The following is a 24,588-nucleotide window of genomic DNA, read 5'->3' as shown; positions in this document are numbered from 1 at the left end:
AACACTCACACCCACACACAAAGACACTCACACACACACACACACACAACGTTGTGTGTATAAACATACACCCACACACAAATAAATCCCCCCACACACACACACAGTATCCTACAAACACTTGCACACACTTCTTCCTCATCTGACATGTGTTTGTGTGTGTCAGATGTGCTGGCGAGGCCTCGGGATGGGCCTGGTGAGGGGGGGAAGCCTGTGGTGATACCCAAGGAGAACCAGGAGAAGATGAAGGAGATGTTCAAGATCAACCAGTTCAACCTCATGGCCTCTGAGATGATTGCTCTCAACAGGTCCCTACCAGACGTCCGTCTGGAGGGGTGAGTCTCCCGCCAGACCTCAATAATCTATCTGTTATGTCCCACTACAGATCACTGAGTCAGCAGTTAGCTAGACCTCACTAATATATCACTCATATCTAAGTCTAGATCACAGAGACAGATTCTCCAGATCTAGCTAGTATCTTTCATATTCCATGGTAGATAACTGAGTCTGCAGCTAGACCTGAATAATCTATCACCCAATACCAAAATGGTGGGAGGATGGAGGTATCAGTAACAGGAAAGGTAGTATCCATCGAATACCAGTAGAGGTTTCCAGAAGCTCACCACAGACACATAACATCCGGAGGACTCAAAGACAAAAAAAAGAAAGAAAATAAGAAAAGCTGGTTCCCTGTATGACTTGTGGTCAGCTTGCCTGGACAAAACCCTATATGGTCACCACATACCTGCAGTGTGTGTTGACACATCCCTGTGTATTTAGATCAGTCTCATCCAGCTAGCTCCCTTCTGGCTAAACAGCTCTATGCTAGCATGAGTTAGCATTGCTAGCTTCCATACATTTTAGTTTCTTCACGGAGATGCAGACTACCTAGGTGTTCTCTTTTAACGCAGAACTGATATCTGGCATTTGTCTGTCTGAACACCTGTAGCTAGTTAAACTGTTCCAGGGTGTCCAAATCTGATACCTGTCCATATCATATTGGGTCATTTTAATGTTGTAGAGTAATTGACAGGATATTAGACAAATGTGCTCACGCACGTCACACACAGACATACTTCAGAACAGGCCGGAGAAATTGAACATTGATCCATGAAATGAGTTTGAGTGCTGAGCTGGAGTTCAGTGGGTTCAGCCGGGTGCAGTGGCAAAAATTCTATCAATTTTGGGGGGGACAATTATATGACATTTTCTCAAGAGCAATTCCTGAGGGGGACACCAAAATTACTGCTGTAACACATAGCCTACATTCAGGGTTCTAAATTAACTTTTTTGATCACCAGCCAATTTGGCTGGTAACTTTCTAAAGTTACCAGCCAATCAGAATTTCCACTAGCCAAATTCTTTCCGGTGAAAATAAGAACAATTATGAGTTTCACTGAATGCATTTGATCATTTTATTAACATTGTTGACATGAAAAACACAGAAAATGAAGTAAAATGAAGCACAGAAGTATGATGCAAGGGTATGTGAAATCACCAACACGTGACTAAGTAAGGACACCATTTATTGTAAATGGCTAAAACGTCCATTCGCGTCATGATGAGATTGACTCCTGCCCATGCATTTACAGTAACGTTTTGTCCTAAGCAGGCATTAATTAAACTGACCTAATATACTCTTTATTAAGAACAGTGTATTTACATTACACTAGACTGTGTCAGTAAGCAACATAATTTTTCTTATGCGTAGACTACATGCGGCAATCCTTACAAAACATGACAACATTTTCATTGTCAAACACAAGCCATTCCCGACCCGTCAGCCATTTGGCATTACATTACGTCTTTTCTTTGTTTCTCTAGTGCTATCAATATCCTCATCCCCTGCCTCGTTCCTTTTGTTGCCCCCAGAAGTTTTTCCTAACCACCGCTGCATTAAGTTAACTTTTTACTTTACTTTATTACTCTTTACTACTCGCCACGAGAGTTTGCATCATTCATTCTGGTCGGCGTCTACATGCCTCCGCAGGCTAGCGTCAACGAGGCTCAACGTGTGCTCGCCAGCCAGATACTGAGTGTGGAGCATGAAAATCCGGATTCCTTGGTTATTGTGCTAGGCGACTTTAACAAAGGCAATCTCACTCAAGAACTCCCAAAATATAGACAATTCATCAAATGCCCTACCAGAGAAGGAAACACCTTGGATCACTGCTACTCTACAATCAGCAAAGCATACCATGCGGTCCCCCGAGCAGCACTGGGTCACTCTGACCACGCCATGGTCCACCTGATTCCTGCATACAGGCAGAAGCTAAAGCGCTGTAAGCCTGCTGTGAGGACATCAAAACAGTGGACCAGTGAAGCTATGGAGGATCTGCGGGCGTGCTTGGACTGCACTGACTGGGACATGTTCACGACTGCTACCAATAGTCTGGATGAGCTCACAGAGGCTGTGACATCATACATCAGTTTCTGTGAGGACTGCTGTATACCAACACGCACCAGGGTAAGCTACAACAACGACAAACCCTGGTTTACAGCTAAACTCAGAAGGTTGAGGTCAGAGAAAGAGGCTGCGTTTAGGAGTGGGGACAAAGAAAGTTTCAAGGAGTCGAAGAACAGGTTTAGCAAGGCGGTGAGGGAGGCTAAACAACTGTACTCAGAGAGACTAAAACACCAATTCTCTGCAAACGACTCTGCTTCTGTCTGGAGAGGGCTTAGGCAGATTACCAACTACAAGCCCAGAGCCCCCCACTCCACTAACGACTCCCGCCTGGCCAACGACCTGAATGAGTTCTACTGCAGATTTGAAAGACAATTGGACAGTCCTGAACTACCCCTTCCCACCCAGGAGGCCTCCCCCCCTCTACAGTGACGACTCTCTCCATTCAGGAGGGTGAAGTTAACAGACTTTTCAAGAGGCAGAATCCCCGCAAAGCAGCTGGGCCGGACTCTGTCTCTCCAGCCACCCTCAAGCACTGTGCTGACCAGCTGTCTCTGGTGTTTACCTACATCTTTAACACCTCCCTTGAGACATGCCATGTGCCAGCCTGTCTCAAGTCCTCCACCATCATCCCTGTGCCCAAAAAGCCAAGGCCAACAGGACATAATGACTACAGACCCGTCGCCCTGACCTCTGTGGTAATGAAGTCTTTCGAGCGCCTGGTGCTGGCACACCTTAAATCCATCACTGACCCTCTACTGGACCCCCTGCAGTTTGCCTACAGAGCCAACAGGTCTGTGGACGATGCAGTTAACATGGCCCTCCACTTCACCCTACAGCACCTGGACTCCCCAGCATCCTATGCCAGGATCCTGTTTGTGGACTTCAGCTCTGCCTTCAATACCATCATCCCCGCCCTGCTTCAGGACAAGCTCTCCCAGCTGAACGTGCCTGATTCCACCTGCAGGTGGATCACAGACTTCCTGTCTGACAGGAAGCAGTGCGTTAATCTGGGAACACAAGTCTCTGACTCCCAGTCCATCAGCACCGGATCACCTCAGGGCTGCATCCTTTCTCCTCTGCTCTTCTCCCTGTACACCAACAGTTGCACCTCCAGTCATCCGTCCGTCAAACTCCTGAAGTTTGCGGACGACACCACCCTTATTGGGCTCTTCTCTGGTGGAGACGAGTCTGATTATAGGTGGGAAGCGGCCAACCTGGTGACCTGGTGCAGCCAGAACAACTTAGAGCTCAATGCTCTTAAGACAGTGGAGATGGTTGTGGACTTCAGGAGGAACACAGCCCCACTCACCCCCATCACCCTGTGCGACTCCCCAGTCAACACTGTGGAGTCCTTCCCCTTCCTGGGCACTATCCTCTCCCAGGACCTCAAGTGGGAACTGAACATCAGCTCCCTCATCAAGAAAGCACAACAGAGGATGTACTTCCTTCGGCAGCTGAAGAAGTTCAACCTGCCAAAGACAATGATGGTGCACTTCTACTCAGCCATCATTGAGTCCATCCTCACCTCCTCCATCACCGTCTGGTACGCTGCTGCCACTGCCAAGGACAAGAGCAGACTGCAGCGTATCATCCTGCTGAGAAGGTGATTGGCTGCAATCTGCCTACCCTCGAGGACCTGCACACCTCGAGGACCCTGAGGCGAGCGAGGAAGATTGTGTCCGACTCCTCCCACCCTGGACACTCCCTGTTTCAGTCACTCCCCTCCGGCAGAAGACTGCGGTCCATCAGGACCAATACCTCACGCCACAAAAACAGTTTCTTCCCTTCCGCTGTTGGCCTCTTCAACAAGGCCAAGGGACCACACTGACTCCAATGACTTCTTGCTTAAAACACACTGCTTTTTGCACTGCATTACAAAATGGTATCTTGTACATTTGTATTTTTTGTAATATTTGTATTTTTGTATTTTTATATTGTAATTTACGGCAATTTATATTTTATTTTATTGTATATTTAATTCTATTCTAATCCCACTTAGTACTGCTAGTTTATGTACCCTTAGTATAGATAGTCCACATATTTAAATTTTAGGTATATGTTTATTGTATGCACCTTCCTGCCAAAGCAAATTCCTTGTCTGTGCAAACTTTCATGGCGAAGAACCATGAAACCGAGAACCATGCCGAGAACAGAGCCTTATGTATCATTCATCTAATGCCTCATGTATCACCGGCCAAACTGGCTAGTGAGTTTTTATTAACACCCGCCAAAATGAATTTTAACCCGCATTTGGCGGGTTGGCGGGTGTTAATTTAGAACCCTGCCTACATTGTAATATGTTAAATGTATATTATTAATAGTATTGAAATGTCCTTATGTTTACAGTGATTTCCTATTTTAAGGATGGGGGGGTTGTGTCCCCCCTGTCCCCCCCGGGATTTCCGCCTATGGCCAGGTGCCATGGTGGAGCCTCGTATCGGAGCTCCATTGATGTTGGCTTGATAGTTCTCATGCCCGTGCTTAACTCAGAGTTGACGTACTCCGAGTTGACTTAACAAATTCAAATCAGCTTTTCTGGAACCGAAAAGTCGGAGTTTCCCATTTTAGAGTAGATCAACTTAGAGTTCAGGGTTAGGCTCACAGTTTGTTAAACCCGCTACCTGGAATACCCCCCAGGTGTATTTACCAGGTGTGTTCTCACAGGCTTGTTTTCCTCCTCTGCTTTTTCAATTAGGAGATAAAACAGAGTCAATACCAGATGGGCTATGCCAGAGTGTGTGAGTGTGTGTGTGTCAGTGTGTGTGTGCATAATGTATTAATCTGTAAGGGGGTGAAGGGGGGTGAAGGTGTAGTTCAAAGACAGACTGACAGGATAAATGTGTGCATGTGTTTGTGGGCGGGTGTGTGTGCATGTGTTTGCGTGTGTGTGCGTTGGGTGGACCAGACCAAACCCATCTTACTGAACAGTTTCCATGACCACACCTCTAGTCTCTGACTCAAGCTTTTTTATGAGTGTTCATATGGGTTAGGGTTAGCCAGCATGTATGTGTGTGAGAGGGGGAGGATGTGTGTGTGTGTGTGTGTGTGTGTGTGTGTGACTCGGAGAGAGACAGAGAGGAAGAAAGTGGTGTGTGTGGGTTTAATCAGAACCAGTCTGCAGTCCAAGCTGACAACTTCCTCAAAAACAGCCTGCTAGTCAGATCTTTTATTGTTCACGTCTCTACACACTTGCACAAACACATACACACATACCAGGGCTCGACAAGAACGATGGCCCGGGGCCAGTAAAAAGTAACGTCGGGACAGTTAAACTAGCAACTCGAAAAATTGCACACACTGATTGAAAAAAAATCGCATTGTAAAACTTAACATCCTGCATGTTTTTCTATCTGCTAAATGCATAAATAACTTTGCAGCTCGTGGGGCGCACCGTTGGCCAATCAAGACTTGAGTAGTGAGTGACGAGTGGTTGTCAAATTGTAATTCTCTAATCTCAATAAATGTTTTAACAACTGGCGCGAGACACTGAAGTGAAGGAGAGCTACGAGCTGAAACGGAAGCAACTTTTTTTATGGAACTAAGATGCACTGGTGTCGTCTGTCGTATGTTCCCGTCTAAAGCAGACAAAAGTGGATCTTTTTACACAGGCACCGACAATTTTCGAAAACAATCCCTGACCAGCCATGCTAATAGCAGACAGCACCTGGTTTGCGTGACGGCTAAGCGGCTGGTTGACAATCCATCTTCTGGGCCGTTTGTACCATTTGTGATTTCCTTTTAGTTCTTTTTAACCCTAACCCTAACCCTTTTTATATCCAGGATGTGTTTAATAAATGGTTAAACATGTTAACAGAATAACATAACTTATAAGTCTTTGGTTTTGTTGAAACAATGATAAATTACAACTTTATCTGGGGGGCCAGTAAAAATTGTCTTGGGGCCAGTAAGTTTCAAACCCACTGGCCCAGTGGCAAACATTTTTAACGTTGAGCCCTGCATATGCACACACCACGCACACACGCATCACGCACACACGCACCACGTACACACGCACACACGCACCACGCACACACGCACCACGCACACATCACAGACACATCTCTCTGTCTGGATGTGTGCACTGCAGATGTAAAGGTCATGCTTTTTTTTATGTATTTTTTTAGGAGCATTGATCATGTCTGGAAAGACCTGGTGTGTGTGGGGTGGTGTCTGTGTGGGAGGGGTGGGGGGGTCTGAGTGTGTGTGTGTGGGGTGGTGTCTGTGTGGGAGGGGTGGGGGGGTCTGAGTGTGTGTGTGTGGGGTGGTGTCTGTGTGGGAGGGGTGGGGGGGTCTGAGTGTGTGTGTGTGGGGTGGTGTCTGTGTGGGAGGGGTGGGGGGGTCTGAGTGTGTGTGTGTGGGGTGGTGTCTGTGTGGGAGGGGTGGGGGGATCTGAGTGTGTGGGGTGGTGTCTGTGTGGGAGGGGTGGGGGGATCTGAGTGTGTGTGTGTGGGGTGGTGTCTGTGTGGGAGGGGTGGGGGGGTCTGAGTGTGTGTGTGTGGGGTGGTGTCTGTGTGGGAGGGGTGGGGGGGTCTGAGTGTGTGTGTGTGGGGTGGTGTCTGTGTGGGAGGGGTGGGGGGGTCTGAGTGTGTGTGTGGGTGCATGTGTTTGTGTGAATATGAGTGTGTTTGAGTAGATATGTGGACCCGAGTAGAAAGTTAGGGTGTTACAAGGGGTGTACCGATACACTCAGCTCACGATTCGATACGTATCACGATACTGGGTGTACAATACAATACGTATCACAATATTTTTAACAACATTTTTAATTAAACTGAAATTCAATTAACAGATTTATTTCCAAAACATTAAACATTTTCAATAATCTTCTTTGTTGTACATACAATTTAGTTAACTCAGTTCAATCGATTTCTGTGAATGCAATGAATGCACGCATGACGCAGGTGCAGAGTAGGTCTCGTGCTGGTAGCTCAACCAATAGGATCAAACGGTCGTCATATTGTAAAAATATTGCCATAACTCTTCGATACAGATTGTAAAAATGTTGTATTGCGATATATTGTTCCACTATATATTGTTACACCCCTAGGTGTTACTGTTTGTAAGTGAATCATTTGATGCCTTGGAATTGCTCACTCACTGAGATGCCCCCCACAGACACTCACACTCGCGCACACACACACTCACGCTCGCAGGGTAATGGATTCCAGAAACAGAGTACAGCTGGAGGGGGATAGATTCCTCTCATCCATCACTACATTCCTACTCTTCTGGGAAGTGCAGTGTGTGTGTGTGTGTGTGTGTGTGGGGGGGGGGCAATGTGTGTGTGGGGGGCAGTGTGTGTGTGTGTGTGTGTGGGGGGGCAGTGTGTATATCCTAAGGACAAGGTGACATCCTGGGCCAGGGATCCAGGCTGTCAGTAATATGACTGTCCAGCCGTGATAATCAATGCTGCCTGTAGGGTTAGCCCTAACCCTGTAACAGGATGTCATACTCCTCCCTCTATCTGCCACCCTTCCCCAATGCTCTCTCTTTTCTTTCTGTTTCTCTCTCTCTTTCTTTCTTTCTCTCTCTCTCTCTCTCTCTCTCTCTCTTTCTCTCGCCCAGGTGTAAGAACAAGCTGTATCCAGATGACCTTCCTCGTACCAGCGTGGTGATCGTCTTCCACAACGAGGCGTGGACCACGCTGCTGCGCACCGTGCGCTCCGTCATCGACCGCTCGCCACGCTCTCTTCTGGAGGAGGTCATCCTGGTGGACGACGCCAGCGAGAGAGGTGTGGACCACACACACACACACACTCACCCACACATGGCTGTAGGACAGGAGGCTGGTAGAGGCAGGAGGCTGGTAGAGGCAGTAGGGCAGGAGGCTGGTAGAGGCAGTAGGGCAGGAGGCTGGTAGAGGCAGGTAGAGGCAGTAGGGCAGGAGGCTGGTAGAGGCAGTAGGGGTGGAGTCTGGTAGAGGCTGTAGGGGTGGAGGCTGGTAGAGGCTGTAGGGAGTTATTCATTTACATTACATTTAGTCATTTAGCAGACGCTCTTATCCAGAGCAACTTACAGTAAGTACAGGGACCCGAGGCAAGTAGGGTGAAGTGCCTTGCCCAAGGACACAACGTCATTGGCAGAGCCGGGGATCGAACCAGCAACCTTCTGATTACTAGCCTGATTCTTTAACCGCTCAGCCACCTGACTCCCGGTAGAGATGAAAATCTCTCCAGGAAGGGTGTCCCTCATTTTAGAGAGCCATGGAATATCCAACTGACGTATTATGTGTGTGCGTGTGTGTGTCTGTCTGACTGGTCTGTCTGACTGTGTGTGTGTCTGTGTGTCTGTCTGTGTGTCTGTATGTCTGTGTGTGTGTGTGTAGACTTCCTGAAGCGTCCGTTAGAGCAGTACGTGCGGAGGATGGAGGTTCCTGTCAGAGTGGTCCGCATGGAGCAGAGGTCAGGACTGATCCGAGCTCGTCTGAAGGGAGCCTCGCTCTCCACTGGACAGGTGTGTGTGTGCGTGTGAGTGAGCGCGTGCGTGTGTCCGACTTTTAAGAGACTGTACGGGGTCTGATCTGCCTTTACGTGTCGTCTTATTCTTCCTGTGTGTGTGTGTGTGTCTGTGTGTGTCTGCTCACAGGTGATTACGTTTCTTGACGCCCACTGTGAGTGTACAACTGGCTGGCTTGAGCCCTTATTGGCTCGCATCAAACTGGACAGGTAACATGAACACGTACATGCACACACACGTGCACACACACGTACACACACACGTGCACACACACGTGCACACACACGTGCACACACACGTGCAAACACACGTACACACACACGTGCACATACACGTACACACACACACACCAACTGTGCTTGACCTTAGACAATGCTGAATAACTAGAAGCAAGTACTGGGTAGAGACCTGGGGAAGGGCAGACACACATTCTCTGTGTTTCACACACACACACTCACATTGACTCTAATGACACACACACACACTCACATTGACTCTAATGACACACACACACTCACACTGACTCTAATGACACACACTCACACACACACACTCACACTGACTCTAATGACACACACTCACACACACAAACTCACACCAACTCTAATGACACACACACACACTCACATTGACTCTAATGACACACACACACTCACATTGACTCTAATGACACACACACACACACACTCACATTGACTCTAATGACACACACACACTCACATTGACTCTAATGACACACACACACACACACACTCACATTGGCTCTAATGACACACACACACTCACACTCACGCACACACTCACACTGACTCTAATGACACACACTCACACACACACACTCACACTGACTCTAATGACACGCACTCACACACACACACACTCACACTGACTCTAATGACACACACACACACTCACACTGACTCTAATGACACACGCACACACACTGACTCTGATGACACACACACACACTGACTCTAATGACACACACACATACACACTGACTCTGATGACACACACACACACACATTTGGCAAGTTTGGGAAAATCTATCAAATCTGCAGGGGGCTTGTACCGTGGGTTGATTTGATACTTAATTACAGATTCACTGTTTGCTACTGCTACCTTCAGGCTGGGACACACTCACTCACTCACTCACACACACACACACACACACACACACACGGCAGACAGGAGGAGAGATGGAGGCAGGTCATAGCGTTGTGTGTGTTCCAGGAGGAGAGATGGAGGCAGGGAGGCAGGTCATAGCGTTGTGTGTGTTCCATAGTAATGAGCTTTGCTCTGGAGGACACACACCACTCTGCACACATAACAGTAACCCTAACCCTAACCCTAACCCTAACAGTACCATTTAGTATTGTTTGCTAACAGTGTTTGTGTGTATGTTTGTGTGTGTGTGTGTGTGTGTGTGTGTGTGGGAGGCAGGATGACAGTGGTGTGTCCCATCATCGACGTGATCAGTGACGACACGTTTGAGTACATGGCAGGGTCAGACATGACCTACGGAGGGTTCAACTGGAAGCTGAACTTCCGCTGGTACCCCGTCCCTCAGAGAGAGATGGACCGACGCAAGGGAGACAGAACGCTGCCCGTCAGGTACACACACACACACACACATACTAACACACACATACTAACACACACATACTAACGCACACACACACACACATATTAACACACACACACACCGGACTATTACAGCTGTTGTGTCCAAAGAGAGAAGCCCAGGGAAAACAGGCTTGTTTTGATTTGTCCATCATCACCTCTTCCTGCTCGTGTTTCCCAGCCAAGGTCACCGTCACAACACAGTTTATGTAATCTGTGTTTTCATGATTGTGGTCATTTCAGAGATACTGAGCCACACATAACTAGCACGGCCACACATACTGCTGTTCACCTACACAGTGAACAGCAGGGCCACGGCCACACATACTGCTGTTCACCTACACAGTGAACAGCAGGGCCATGTCACAACTGGTTATAATACTAATGACTGCTGCCATTATAAAATGGTGCATTAGTGTTGTACATCAATATCCATTCCAGTACAGAAACCTCCATTCCAATAAAATGTGAGATTGAATGGACCAGCTACTTGTATGTGTGTGTATGTGTGTGTGTGGGGGGGGCATGGCTGTGTGTGTGTACATGTGTGGCATGGCTGGCTGTGTGTGTACATGTGTGGCATCATTGTGTGTGTGTGTTTGTGGTAGGGCTGTAACGATTATTTTGATAACTGACTAATCTAGCGATTATTAGAACAATAAATCAACAAATTGTCGAGAGACATTCACCCATGTCATTCTCCATTTAACTGTATTAACAAGTAACTGACTGACTGATGCAGCATTCTGCCTAATATCTCCTTTTGAATGAATATGAAACAAAACAAGGGTTAAGACTTTTTATTTTTGAATAAACTAACACAATTTTAATTCACATTTCTCTCATACCTTAGTGTTACAATAATCAAAACTTCCCCGACTTCTATGCTAGATCGCAAACCAAACTATCACTTTCCTTCAAAAATGTAAATGTTTTAATGTTTTGTCAAGTGTCATTAAAATGGTCGTACTACTGTCAAACCGCTGTCTGTGGACATGTTGCTAAGATGTTAGTAGGCCTATGCGTGAAGTACGAGAGGAGCCCGTTTTTATCAACTGGTGTCGCTAACAACGGCTATCATGGCTAGTTGTATGTGCCCTCTCGTACCGGAATGTGTCCACTTTAAATGTTCCGCCCTGCAGCACAGCAAAGCTCATCGAGGTGAACTTAGTTTCATATTCGACATTCAACATTCGTCTCACATTCGGAAGACCTTAACAAGATGTAAACAAGTCACCATGCCGATAGCCAAGGTGTTTTTCCCCTCGTTCCCACGGCGACCTCTCCACAGCGTGGGCTGGACGTGTTGTACACAGCCGTCTCACACGCAGAGGCGAGCAGGATGTGTTTTCCTCGTATGGTGTGTGTGTGTTGGCAGCTCAGTGCGTCTGACGCCAGCGCAGCTATTTATGTGTGAGAACAGTCAGGAAAATAACCCAGTATTACCTACTGTCAGAGCAAAACAAGACCAGGAAAAAACACCCAAATAGTAGGGAAAGAGAGGGATGATGCTGTTATCCTGCAGGGGTGTACATCGCTTGTTCCTTCAAATCAACATTTATTTGTATAGCCCTTTTACACGCAAGCATGTCACAGAGGGCTTCACATACGCCCATAGAACTGCCCCTCAACCAACCTAAACCCTCAAGGAAGACAAGGAAAAACTCCCAGAAACTCACTAGAGGAGAAAAAATGGAAGACACCTTGGGAGGAGCAATTCAGTGAGGGATCCCCTCCTGAATTGAGAGGATCACCCTTCCTCTCATCCTCCCTTCATCCCTATATTCTCCTTCCCATCCTTCCTTTCCTACCTCCTTCCCTTCATCCCTCCATACATCTGTTCATCCTTCCATCCCCCCCCAGGACCCCCACCATGGCGGGGGGGCTGTTCTCCATACACAGAGAGTACTTCCAGGAGATTGGGACATACGATGCAGGCATGGACATCTGGGGGGGAGAAAACTTGGAGATCTCCTTCAGGGTGAGTCTGACCCTAACCCTAACCCTATAAGAGTGTGTGTATATAAGTGAGTCTGACTCTCACACACTCACTTATATACACACACTCTTATACACACACACACAGTACTCTCACACACTCACTTATATACACACACTCTTATACACACACACACAGTACTCTCACACACACACTCACTCACTTTTATACACACACACACTTATATATATATATATACACACACACTACTATATACACCCCTACTACTCATACACACACATATATACACACACACACACACACATATATACACACACACACACACATATGTACACACACACACACACACATATATACACACACACACACACACATATATACACACACACACACATATGTACACACTTACACACACACATACCAGGAAATTCTCTTGGTCCCAGGCGTGTCTCATGTGTGATGGCGTGTTATAGATCTGGCAGTGCGGAGGGACGCTGGAGATCGTAACGTGTTCTCACGTGGGTCACGTGTTCCGCAAGGCCACACCTTACACGTTCCCTGGGGGAACAGGACAGATCATCAACAAGAACAACCGCCGCCTGGCAGAGGTCTGGATGGATGACTTCAAGAACTTCTTCTACATCATATCTCCAGGTGTGTGTGTTTCTGTGAGTGCATGCAGATTAGGGTTAAGGTGTGTGTGTGTTAGTGCATGTGGTTGTATGTTTATGTTTGAGTATGTGTTAGTACATGTGTGTGTGTGTGTGTGTTAGTGTTTGTGTTAGTGCGTGTGTGTTAGTGCGTATGTGTGTTTGAGGCTTTAAGCCAGGCTGCAGGTTTGACCCTAACCCCTCTCCATTTAACAAAGGGACAGTTTGATGTTGTTGTGATGACCTGACAGAGTGTGGGGGGGGGGGGCAAGTAGTGGGAGTAATTTCACGCTACAAAGTCTCTATTAACCTTGCCATCTTACCACAGACACACAAACACACATGCACACATACAGACTACAGAGGAACCCAGGCTAGCAGAGGAACCCAGGCTAGCAGAGGAACCCAGGCTAGCAGAGGAACCCAGGCTAGCAGAGGAACCCAGGCTAGCAGAGGAACCCAGGCTAGCAGAGGAATGGCAGACACTTGAACCACTCAACAATCCCTGTCTTCCACTTTCTTTTAGCAGTTTGTTTATGTGTACCTTAAGAATACGTAACGTGTGTTGCGTTTGTTTGTGTGGGCGCGTGCATGTGTTTGTGTGTGCATGTGTGTGTTTTTGTCACAGGCGTGACAAAGGTGGACTACGGTGACATCACGTCTCGCTTGTCTCTGAGACAGAAGCTGCAGTGTAAACCCTTCAGCTGGTATCTAGAGAATGTCTACCCCGACTCCCAGATACCCCGTCACTACTACTCCCTAGGAGAGGTACACACACACCTTATAAGCCCCAACACTACTACTCCCTAGGACAGGTACACACACACCTTATAAGCCCCAACACTACTACTCCCTAGGACAGGTACACACACACCTTATAAGCCCCAACACTACTACTCCCTAGGACAGGTACACACACACCTTACAAGCCCCCAACACTACTACTCCCTAGGACAGGTACACACACACCTTATAAGCCCCAACACTACTACTCCCTAGGACAGGTACACACACACCTTATAAGCCCCAACACTACTACTCCCTAGGACAGGTACACACACACCTTATAAGCCCCAACACTACTACTCCCTAGGACAGGTACACACACACCTTATAAGCCCCAACACTACTCCTGATGACTTGTCCAGACAGTTATGCGCACACACACCTCAACACACACATACACATTTTCCTCTGACTTACAAACTCTAACACCACTCATGATTACTTACCCAGACAGTTATGCACACTCATCTGCCCACCTACCTTCTCTCTCAAAACATCTACAAACACACACACCAGTAGTTCATCATGGGGTGATTGTTCCCTCAGATCCGGAACGTGGAGACCAACCAGTGTCTGGACAACATGGCACGCAAGGAGAACGAGAAAGTTGGCATCTTCAACTGCCATGGCATGGGAGGCAACCAGGTACCTATCCGGAGACAGGGGAAGGTGAAAATGTAATGTTGGGGCAAAATAGAGAGAGAGAGAGAGAGAGAGAGAGAGAGAGAGAGAGAGAGAGAGAGAGAGAGAGAGAGAGAGAGAGAGAGAGAGAGAGAGAGAGAGAGAGAGAGAGAGAGAGAGAGAGAGAGAGAGAGAGAGAGAGAGAGAGAGAGAGAGAGAGAGAGAGAGAGAGAGAGAGAGAGAGAGAGAGAGAGAAACCAGGTGAGTCAGAACAAGGTGGCAGGAGTGAACATGGGTATGTCTCCTGTTGTAGAGTGGAGGAAAACAGGGAGAGGGTTCACCCCTGACCCCTGACCCCTGCCTTTACAGGTTTTCTCCTACACAGCCAATAAGGAGATCCGGACGGACGACCTGTGTCTGGACGTGTCCAAACTCAATGGACCTGTCATGATGCTCAAGTGTCACCACCTCAAGGGTAACCAGCTCTGGGATTACGACCCTGTGGTGAGTGTGTGTGTGAGAGAGAGAGAGACAGAGAGAGAGAAAGAGAGAGAGAGAGATGGAGAGAGAGAAAGAAAGAGAGAGAGATGGAGAGAGAGAAAGAGAGAAAGATTGAGAGAGAGAATGTGTAATGAGTAAGTCTGTGTATGTGCGTGTGTGTTTCTTAGTTTCTGCATTTGGCTGGTCAACAAGTAGACCTGAGTATTCAGATTGATGGATGGATGTATTTTTGTGTTTTCCAACACTGACCTGTCACCCCTCCTCCCCCCTTCTCTGCAGAAGCTGACCCTGGTGCACGTCAACAGTAACCAGTGTTTGGACAAGGCCAATGAGGAGGACAGCCAGGTTCCCAGCGTTAAAGACTGCACACACACGCGCTCCCAGCAGTGGCTGCTCCGCAACGTCACACTACCCGAGATCTTCTGACTTGCCGGTCCTCACACACTCACACACACACACCGGCTGGCAGAGAGGGAGGGAGAATAGAGCACGATAGATCCAGGAGGAGTGTGAACGTGAGGAGGGTCGGCACCACCTCTAGAACCTTCTGTAGTCTGCCCCCGCTGGTGTGGAGACAGAAAAGGGGACTGAGGGAGGGAGGATGTGTGAGACAGAGACGGAGAAGCTGTGGAACTGTTCTGAGGAGGACCTAAGGTGTGGAAGGGAGTGACTTGATGTGTGCGACTATTAACATGCTGTTTTTGAGGAGAGACGTTGTCTGTTGTCTCAGCTTCCGGGGGACGAGGCGGAAGTCCCGACTCATCATGTCTGTTTACCTGACTGCCTCTCCAGCGAGAGGGCGGGCTGCGTGTTCATGTGTACGGGAGGCGAGTGGATGTGATAAGTGGGCTGTTTCTTTAGTATCGTTCTATTTCATTTTTTCATTCATTCGGAAAAGAAACCTGCGGTTAAAAACATATGAAGAAATTGCATGTGTGCGCTGAAAATGCCCTCTATTTGCAACACAGCCGTGTGTGTGTGTGTGTTTGTGTGTGTGAGAGCACCCCTCCGTCAATCCTCCAGCAGTGTCTGTCTCCCTCTTGTGTTTTCCTTTGGAACTGCAGCATCGGGAGTTAACAAGACGAGGAGGAAATGTTCTTCACTAAAGAACTCATCATGAAAAACAACAAACTGTCCCGTAACCTGACTGGTCCGCTTGTGGCGGACAACAATAACTTGTTTGTGATATCTAGAGATTTTTATGTGCAGTATGTTTTTTGGTTGTTTTGTTTTTTTTACATGGTATCTGTTTTTATGGCCCTGTGTCATGGAGCTGTGACACGTTTCCTGTCTGTTTTGTCTCGAAGGTGTTTAACATGTAGAGGATTCACACACACACACACAGGATGTAGGCTGAGCTGGACTGTCACTTTAATCTATTCTGTCATATCTTCCTCTTTATATTTTACACTCCAAGGGCTCCTTCCTCCAATGGAGTGTGTGTGCATGTGCCTGTTTTTGTGTGCGTGTGTTTGCATGTTTGTCTCCACTTCATTCTATAAACCCAGCCCATCAACCTTCCCAGTCTATCTAAACAATCAGATCTCCAATCAGATTCCTGCTGTATCTAGATTCCTGCACAGCCCAGTGGAGGCACAGAGACTGATTCTAAATCTGATCCCAGCTGTGTCTTAGATCAGAACATTACAGGGGAGATGATGAGGGTGGGGTCTGTCTCCGTCTTCAACCAGGCAGGCTGGCCTCGGGCCCAGGCCTCGGGCCCAGGCCTCGGGCCCAGGCCTCGGGCCCAGGCCTCGGGCCCAGGCCTCGGGCCCAGGCCTCGGGCCCAGGCCTCGGGCCCAGGCCAGCCTGCCTGGTTGAATATATCTACATAGTTCCCCAACCTGAGACAGGGAGAGTTCTATCCATAAGCAGCTACACTTTTACACATCTAGACAAAAGACTAGATCTGAAATGATTGTATAGTGAAAGTAAGATATCCTTAGTCCTGGGTTCATTCAGATCTGCGAGTGTGCATGGAGTAGGAACTAGGCGTTGTTCCTGGACCAGGTCCCTGGCTCCAGACATATCTCACTTGGTTGTTCCTGGACCAGGTCCCTGGCTCCAGACATACCTCACTTGGTTGTTCCTGGACCAGGTCCCTGGCTCCAGACATACCTCACTTGGTTGTTCCTGGACCAGGTCCCTGGCTCCAGACATACCTCACTTGGTTGTTCCTGGACCAGGTCCCTGGCTCCAGACATACCTCACTTGGTTGTTCCTGGACCAGGTCCCTGGCTCCAGACATACCTCACTTGGTTGTTCCTGGACCAGGTCCCTGGCTCCAGACATACCTCACTTGGTTGTTCCTGGACCAGGTCCCTGGCTCCAGACATATCTCACTTGGTTGTTCCTGGACCAGGTCCCTGGCTCCAGACATATCTCACTTGGTTGTTCCTGGACCAGGTCCCTGGCTCCAGACATATCTCACTTGGTTGTTCCTGGACCAGGTCCCTGGCTCCAGACATACCTCACTTGGTTAAACACATATCTCTCTGACCTGAGAGGGGTGTGTGGGTGTGTGTGTGTGGGGGGGGGGGAGAACCAGAGGAACACTCCGCATATCTCCCCTTTTACTTGTTTCTTCTGAACTCCTGGATCCCTCCCAGTCTTCTTAAACTGAAACTATTTCAGCCTCCAAAGGGGGAGGGCTTTACACACAGTTCTGACATTTCATTTGTTCTTTGTCGTGGAGGCGGGGGAATGTGTCAGTTAGTGGGGTCATGTTAGACTGAATGACTGTATAGTGCAGATGCGTGTTTACTGATTTGGGGGTTTGACTGCTGATGGAGAGAGTACCACCATGCTTCCACACTGAGGTGTGTGAGTGTACCACCATGGTTCCACACTGAGGTGTGTGTGTGTGCCACCATGCTTCCACACTGAGGTGACCCAAGCGTTGTAGAAAACTAAAGTGAGAAAGTTTACAGAATAATACAACAACAACAAAAAGGCTGACTCCTGTCTTTACTGCTCTTTAGCTCCTTGTGAGCATGTGATCATGTCCTGGATAGGAGGTTAGAGGGAGTGGCTTTTATAGCTTAATAAACAGAGGGTCAGATGGCTGAGCGGTTAGGGAGTCGGGCTATTAATCAGAAGGTTGTTGGTTCGATTCCTGGCCGTGCCAAATGACGTTGTGTCCTTGGGCAAGGCACTTCACCCTACTTGCCTCAGGGGGAATGTCCCTGTACTTACTGTAAGTTGCTCTGGATAAGAGCGTCTGCTAAATGACTAAATGTAAATGTAAACAGCAACTTAGACAAAGACTTGACAAAAACAGTGACCTTTAGCTCAGGATCAAATCAAACAAATACATGCAAGATTTACAGTATATCTATATATATCAGATTACTGTCATAAATAATTATATAGGATCAGATTACTGTCATAAAGAGTTGAAGGACATTGGTCTTCCTTTTTTTTGCCTTTAACTAACCCTACTCTATGTGAAGATCAGGTGCATGTGTCAAGATAAGAAGAGGACTACAGGTGAGAAACACAGGTGAGAGGCATTCATTACATTACATTGTCATTTAGCAGATGCTCTTATCCAGAGCGACTTACAGTAGGTACAGGGACATTCCCCCGAGGCAAGTAGGGTGAAGTGCCTTGCCCAAGGACACAACATAATTTTGCACAGCCTGGAATCGAACCGGCAACCTTCTGATTAATAGCCCGATTCCCTAACCGCTCAGCCATCGGACCCCTCCCTTTCAGCAGACATCTTATGCACTGCTTCAGATGTTGAGGTGTTCATTGATTTAAAGAATGTTATTACTGGGAGTTAGGCAGATATTAATGGTTTCGCAACATTTGTATTGGTGAATGCACACACAATAGATCAGGAATATTTTTATAAATGGATACAGCGATCAAGGATTTCCAAGATACAGTATTTAGTTTTTCAAAGCTGTTATTATAGTCAGAGGAAAACCCAAGGGAGGAGGGGAGGGGAGGGAGGAGGGGAGGGAGGAGGGGGACCCTGCTTCTCTGACCCTGCCTCTACACCCTGCTTCTCTGACCCTGTCTCTCTGACCCTGCCTCTCTGACCCTGTCTCTCTGACCCTGCCTCTACAACCTGCCTCTCTGACCCTGTCTCTCTGACCCTGCCTCTACACCCTGCCTCTCTGACCCTGTCTCTCTGACCCTGCCTCTACACCCTGTCTCTCTGACCCTGTCTCTCTGACCCTGCCTCTACAACCTGCCTCTCTGACCCTGTCTCTCTGACCCTGCCTCTACACCCTGCCTCTCTGACCCTGTCTCTCTGACCCTGCCTCTACACCCTGCTTCTCTGACCCTGTCTCTCTGACCCTGCCTCTCTGACCCTGTCTCTCTGACCCTGCCTCTACAACCTGCCTCTCTGACCCTGTCTCTCTGACCCTGCCTCTACACCCTGCCTCTCTGACCCTGTCTCTCTGACCCTGCCTCTACACCCTGTCTCTCTGACCCTGCCTCTACACCCTGTCTCTCTGACCCTGCCTCTACACCCTGCCTCTCTGACCCTGCCTCTACACCCTGCCCACTCTGCAGGGAAAAAGGCTCTCATTAAAAAGTGTGTTTTTTGTTGTTTTTTAAGTGTGTCTTCTAGTAGCCCTCAGACAAGCCTATCGGACATGTTGAGTGTGAGTTTGCTCTCTTGGATGGAAGTGATCAATAAAGGTGGTCAATGTGTTGCAAGCCATAGCACTGGCATGACAATATTCAAGACAACATTGGTAGTGGTGCCTGTTTTTCTCATTTGCCATTTTCCTTTAGTTATTCGAAGATGGCGTCATCAAATTTGTAGAGAATAAGTTCAAGTGGTTCAGGAGGATTCTGACCCCAGATGTCCCAGAATGCACTGCATATTCTGAAGATCACTGCACATTCTGAAGAGCAGGAACCTCATGGATTTTACTGACAAACTGGAGAACAGCAAGAATCCCTTTTGTCTCTGGAGGGTTTCAGTCTGTCTGTGCTTTGTGTTGGTTAGTTATGCTGTTCTAACAGGGTCATAATAGCATTTGAACCAAAAGACATTTCCAACATCATCCTTTGAGATGCTGAAAAATAAAACAGTAACATATATATTTGCTAAATCTTTATTGTAGGTATTTTGGGTTAATTTGCCTTGTGTAAAAAAAGATTGAAATTGACTTATGTTTGAGTATGTTTGAGTAAATTGCCATGCAAAGAAAGCATACACTTCTCAACATCTCGTCTGAGCTCTACATCACAGAAGGAGGAAGTGGTCAACCAGGAGCATGAGGTACAACAGGACAGGAGCCAGGAACATGACCCTAAAGGAGATACCGATCAAATACACAGACATCTTCAAACCCATTCCTGGAAAGGACACACAGGTCATGACTGTTTTAACGAGGGGTGTCGCTGGCATTGGAAAAACCATGTCTGTGCAGAAATTCAGTCGAAACTGGGCTGAAGGACTAGCCAATCAGGATTTGCATCTGATATTCTTCCCATTTCGAGAGCTAAATCTGATCAAGGATAGGGAACTCAGATTCATGGAACTCCTCAATCATTTTTTCAAAGAAACCAAAGATTCAGGATTGAAGACTACAAAGAGGACAAGGCTCTGATCGTCGTTGACAGTGTGATTACACTGTTACAGTTATTACACAGTTATTACACTTTTTTTACACTTTCTACACAATTTTTTACACTGTTATTACACTGCTATTACTCTGTTATTGCACTGTTATAAATTGTTTTACACTGTTATAATGTTATTTACATTTAGTCATTTAGCAGACACTCTTATCCAGAGCAACTTACATTAGGTACAGGGACATTCCCCCTGAGGCAAGTAGGGTGAAGTGCCTTGCCCAAGGACACAACGTCATTTGGGCACGGTCGGGAATCGAACAGGCAACCTTCTGATTACTAGCCCGATTCCCTAACCGCTCAGCCATCTGACCCCCCATCTGTTATTACACTGTTACAGTTATTACATGGTTATTACACGGTTAATACACGGTTATTAAACAGTTATTATAGTTATTACACAGTTATCCAGTATAACTGTGTAATAACTAATCAGCGCTGCTGGATGACCCACACTACAAACTACACACAAGTACACACTCACCACAGTTTATTTGTGTATTATCAAAATGAGAATGTTCATAGCAGCACCTATATTTAGAAGCTTTTAGTGAATTATTTTGATCTTTTTATATTATTATTTTCTGATTAATGATCTGTAATTATAACTTTTTAGTCAGCTTTTTTCTACAGTGTGGATCACGCTTCAGAATACTGTTTGAAATCAGCACTGAAACAATGTCAGGCCCAGGATCCTTTATATTAAAGGATATCACAGAGGGAAATGTTTGTCTTTTGTTTGTCACAAATACTGAACCAGCAAACATTACAAAAAAAGTATCACTGGCAATACTTTTGGTCACAACTGTTGTAGGACTGACCTACCGAAGACTGTTCAGGAAAGGAGGGAACTATTATCGTTTTCAGCTACAACAACGTTTCATGGAGTTTGTACTGCAACGACAAGTCATACGATGCCTTTCCCAATGTCAAGAGCACCTCCATACCACTACCCTCCTCACACTGCAAACTCAGTGAGTCTTCAGACTGAACTCAGGTTCCAAGGTTCTTCAGATTGAACTCAGGTTCCAAGGTATTTCGGATGATTTACTTAGCCGTTGACTTTGTGTTCCATTTGTCTAACTTTCTGTTCATGATCAACTAAAGTTCCTGATTTAATAGACTTTGTTGGTTGTGTTTGTTTCCAGCGATGATTCATTATATTACCTTGACACAGACAGACACCCTCTTAGTTCAAATTGTAATATTTATTAGCTCAGTGCATTTCCAGTAGAAAACACAGCAAAGATACATTACAAAGTACATAAGTCTAGGGGTAATGGCACAGTTCCAAATCATACATCTCCAGGCCAGTCTCTATCATTAGATTACAGTTACCCTTCAGGCGGCTAGCACATTAGCCATTTTTGCTGTGGATGTGGATTACAGATTAATTATCAGATAAAATAGTTTAACTGGTGTATACTAATTTATATTTGTAAGTGTTTTATAATAAGCATGGTGTGTGTTGATGTGATGCAGTTGATATCACTAAGTGTTGAGTGAGCTGTGTGTGGTCAACGTGACAAATCGATATGTCTGAGTGATAGATCAAAGATACACAGGGGCACTAAACAGGCCATGCCCAATATCAATCCTAACCTTATCAAAACATTCATCTTAGGTAACCGATATGCGGGGCCCAAACTCCACACAGGAAGTCTTAACTCACAGCGCAGGAAGTGCCTGAATACAGAGCTAATCACCATGCGAGGTACCTGCTTAACATGACACATCACATAAACACATCAAAGAACAAGGTAAGAAACCACATAAATATCAATGATATTTACATTTAACAGTAAACTTGATAAAGAATAAAACAAGCATAAAAACAGAGGCAACCAAGCCAGATCCTGGAGAGATGCAAGGGACAGCATTCTCTATGTTCCAGCCCAACCTCCATCTCAGAGAGCTTGGCTGCTCTTAACGAGGGACAGTCAGACTGATGTGAGTTTAAACATGACACATGGCTCTTCTAGGATCAGGCCTGATCACCGCTGTATGAGATAAGAGCACAGAACTAGTGCAACACTTAACAATGAACGACCTGTCTGAACTTTGACCTCTGGGGAGAAAGAGGGAGCAGGGCTAAGCCCCTCCCCTCTAGTTAGTCTGCAGAGCATTTTGTAGAGATATCATAACCCTAACCCACACATTTTACCATGATATCGAGGCACTGAATTCAATTATATCACCCAACAGCAAATATTATGCCTAATGTTGAGCTGAGGCACAGAGCACTCTTCCACTGCTGGCAAGCAGAAGGCATCCTGGGTAACCATGGCTCCTGCCCCTGTGCCCCCATCAGGGCGACCCTGTAGCACGGGGCATCAGGGATGGGTCTGTTTACTCCTAAAAAAACAACCAATGGGAAGTCAGAAACACCCCTCTCACTCATCGCTCGCTCTCTTCAGCACCGAGGGGGTGGAGTCTGTGAAAGGCCTGAAGAAAAAAATACACATGACATGAATAGAAAAAAAGTTTAAAAAAATGACGAAAATACCACGTTGTAGCTATAAAACAATGCATGTGTGTGTGGATGTGAGTGTGTACACACACCTAGCGGGATACACTGGCCAGCTTGCTTGGACGGGTGTTGGCTGGGCAGAACTGGGGCTCATAAGCATGGCACTGTAGATGTTGGCCGCAACCACCAGAATGCAGAGCAGGATGGGCCCGATGATGGCCCCCTCCAAACCCAGGTAGTACGCTCCGCCTGCCACAGCCAGGCCTGTCAGGTAGGGGTGCCCACCTCTACACACAGGGGACCAACGTGTAAAAACATGTACATCACACACACACACACGAAGATCCATGAACTCCCTCTTACCCTGATATGTCGGAGTAGATGGCAGTGTCTACAAAGTAGGTTGGTAGCAGATGGCAGAACAGCAGCAGCAGAGCCCTCACACCCTCTCCCTGAGCCAGCCACAGGTCACAGACAGCAGGCAGCACCGCCCAGTATGTCCCCAGGAACGGCACGGCCCCAGGATGGCAGCCAGAGCTATGGAGGGGGGTGAGGGGGGGGGTTCAGTTTCACCAAGCCCAGGTAACTATACCACACACACACACAATACTTACCAGAAGGGATGAAGACTATGTTGATGCCAAAGATGGTGTGTGTGAGCCAGGTATAGAGGCCGTAGAAGCCAGCCATCTTCAGAGACGCATCAAACACCCCTCTGAGACACACACACACACACACCACACACACACACACAGTTATTATAGACATGTGTTATTAGATGCATCAAACACCCCTCTGAGACACACACAGTATATATAGAATGTATACAGTGTGTGTATGTATGTGTGAGTGTATATGTATGTATATGTCAGTGTGTGTGTACCTGATAGCCTCCTCCACAGACTGCCCTATAATGTTGGAGGCGGCTCCGGGCTGGGACAGCGGGGTGAGACTGATCACCCACTTGACTGGCTTGTAGTTTTCTCCACTGGAGCTCAGCAGGTAGAACAAGGTGGTCAGGAAGATGACCTACACACACACACACACACACACACACACACACACACACACACACACACACACACACACACATTATATAACAAAGCAAAAAGAGAGTCGCAACACAATAGAGAGTGAAAGTGTGTCTGTGAGACTCACAAGGCTCAGGGCAAAGTTTAGCAGAGCCGTGCCGCTGTGGAACAGGACAGTGAGGAGAGTGGTTGTCGTGGAAAACAGCAGCCCAATGTTTCGACTCATCACTACCCACAGAGACTCCATTATCTAGGGTTAGGGTTACAACACACATCACACACACCACCAGTACACCCACATAACACACACCACCAGTACACCCACATAACACACACCACCAGTACACCCACCCACGTCACACACACTCGGAGTGTGCACACATGACACAAACTGAAACCACTCAGACAGGGTGAGAATACACTTCCAGAATACAGTACACACTTCACACACACTGAAACCACACACACACATACTGATT

The 24,588-nt window shown here is 47.1% G+C and overlaps 2 protein-coding genes across 2 annotated transcripts in view; one reads left to right on the top strand and one right to left on the bottom strand.

The window, feature by feature from the left end:
- galnt1 (UDP-N-acetyl-alpha-D-galactosamine:polypeptide N-acetylgalactosaminyltransferase 1) overlaps positions 1–24,394 on the top strand; it is a 41,225-nt gene extending 16,831 nt beyond the window's left edge. Inside the window, exons 4-15 of the mRNA XM_062466117.1 lie at positions 167–335; positions 7,973–8,139; positions 8,733–8,860; positions 8,993–9,072; positions 10,307–10,477; positions 12,350–12,467; positions 12,920–13,100; positions 13,725–13,864; positions 14,429–14,527; positions 14,873–15,007; positions 15,284–15,461; positions 24,384–24,394. Of these exons, the coding sequence (XP_062322101.1) occupies positions 167–335; positions 7,973–8,139; positions 8,733–8,860; positions 8,993–9,072; positions 10,307–10,477; positions 12,350–12,467; positions 12,920–13,100; positions 13,725–13,864; positions 14,429–14,527; positions 14,873–15,007; positions 15,284–15,430 (1,535 nt within the window). The 3' untranslated portion in view covers positions 15,431–15,461; positions 24,384–24,394. The remainder of the gene's footprint in view (positions 1–166; positions 336–7,972; positions 8,140–8,732; positions 8,861–8,992; positions 9,073–10,306; positions 10,478–12,349; positions 12,468–12,919; positions 13,101–13,724; positions 13,865–14,428; positions 14,528–14,872; positions 15,008–15,283; positions 15,462–24,383) is intronic.
- Positions 21,798–24,588, bottom strand: part of tmem245 (transmembrane protein 245) — a 10,655-nt gene continuing 7,864 nt past the window's right edge. Inside the window, 7 exon segments of the mRNA XM_062466337.1 lie at positions 21,798–23,053; positions 23,171–23,365; positions 23,442–23,601; positions 23,604–23,615; positions 23,693–23,793; positions 23,962–24,107; positions 24,237–24,359. Coding sequence (XP_062322321.1) covers positions 23,002–23,053; positions 23,171–23,365; positions 23,442–23,601; positions 23,604–23,615; positions 23,693–23,793; positions 23,962–24,107; positions 24,237–24,359 — 789 coding nt within the window. The 3' untranslated portion in view covers positions 21,798–23,001.

This window comes from Osmerus eperlanus, chromosome 7 (assembly GCF_963692335.1).
Source record: "Osmerus eperlanus chromosome 7, fOsmEpe2.1, whole genome shotgun sequence".
NCBI classification, from domain to species: Eukaryota; Metazoa; Chordata; class Actinopteri; order Osmeriformes; family Osmeridae; genus Osmerus; species Osmerus eperlanus.
This window is presented reverse-complemented; position numbering and strand designations above follow the sequence as displayed.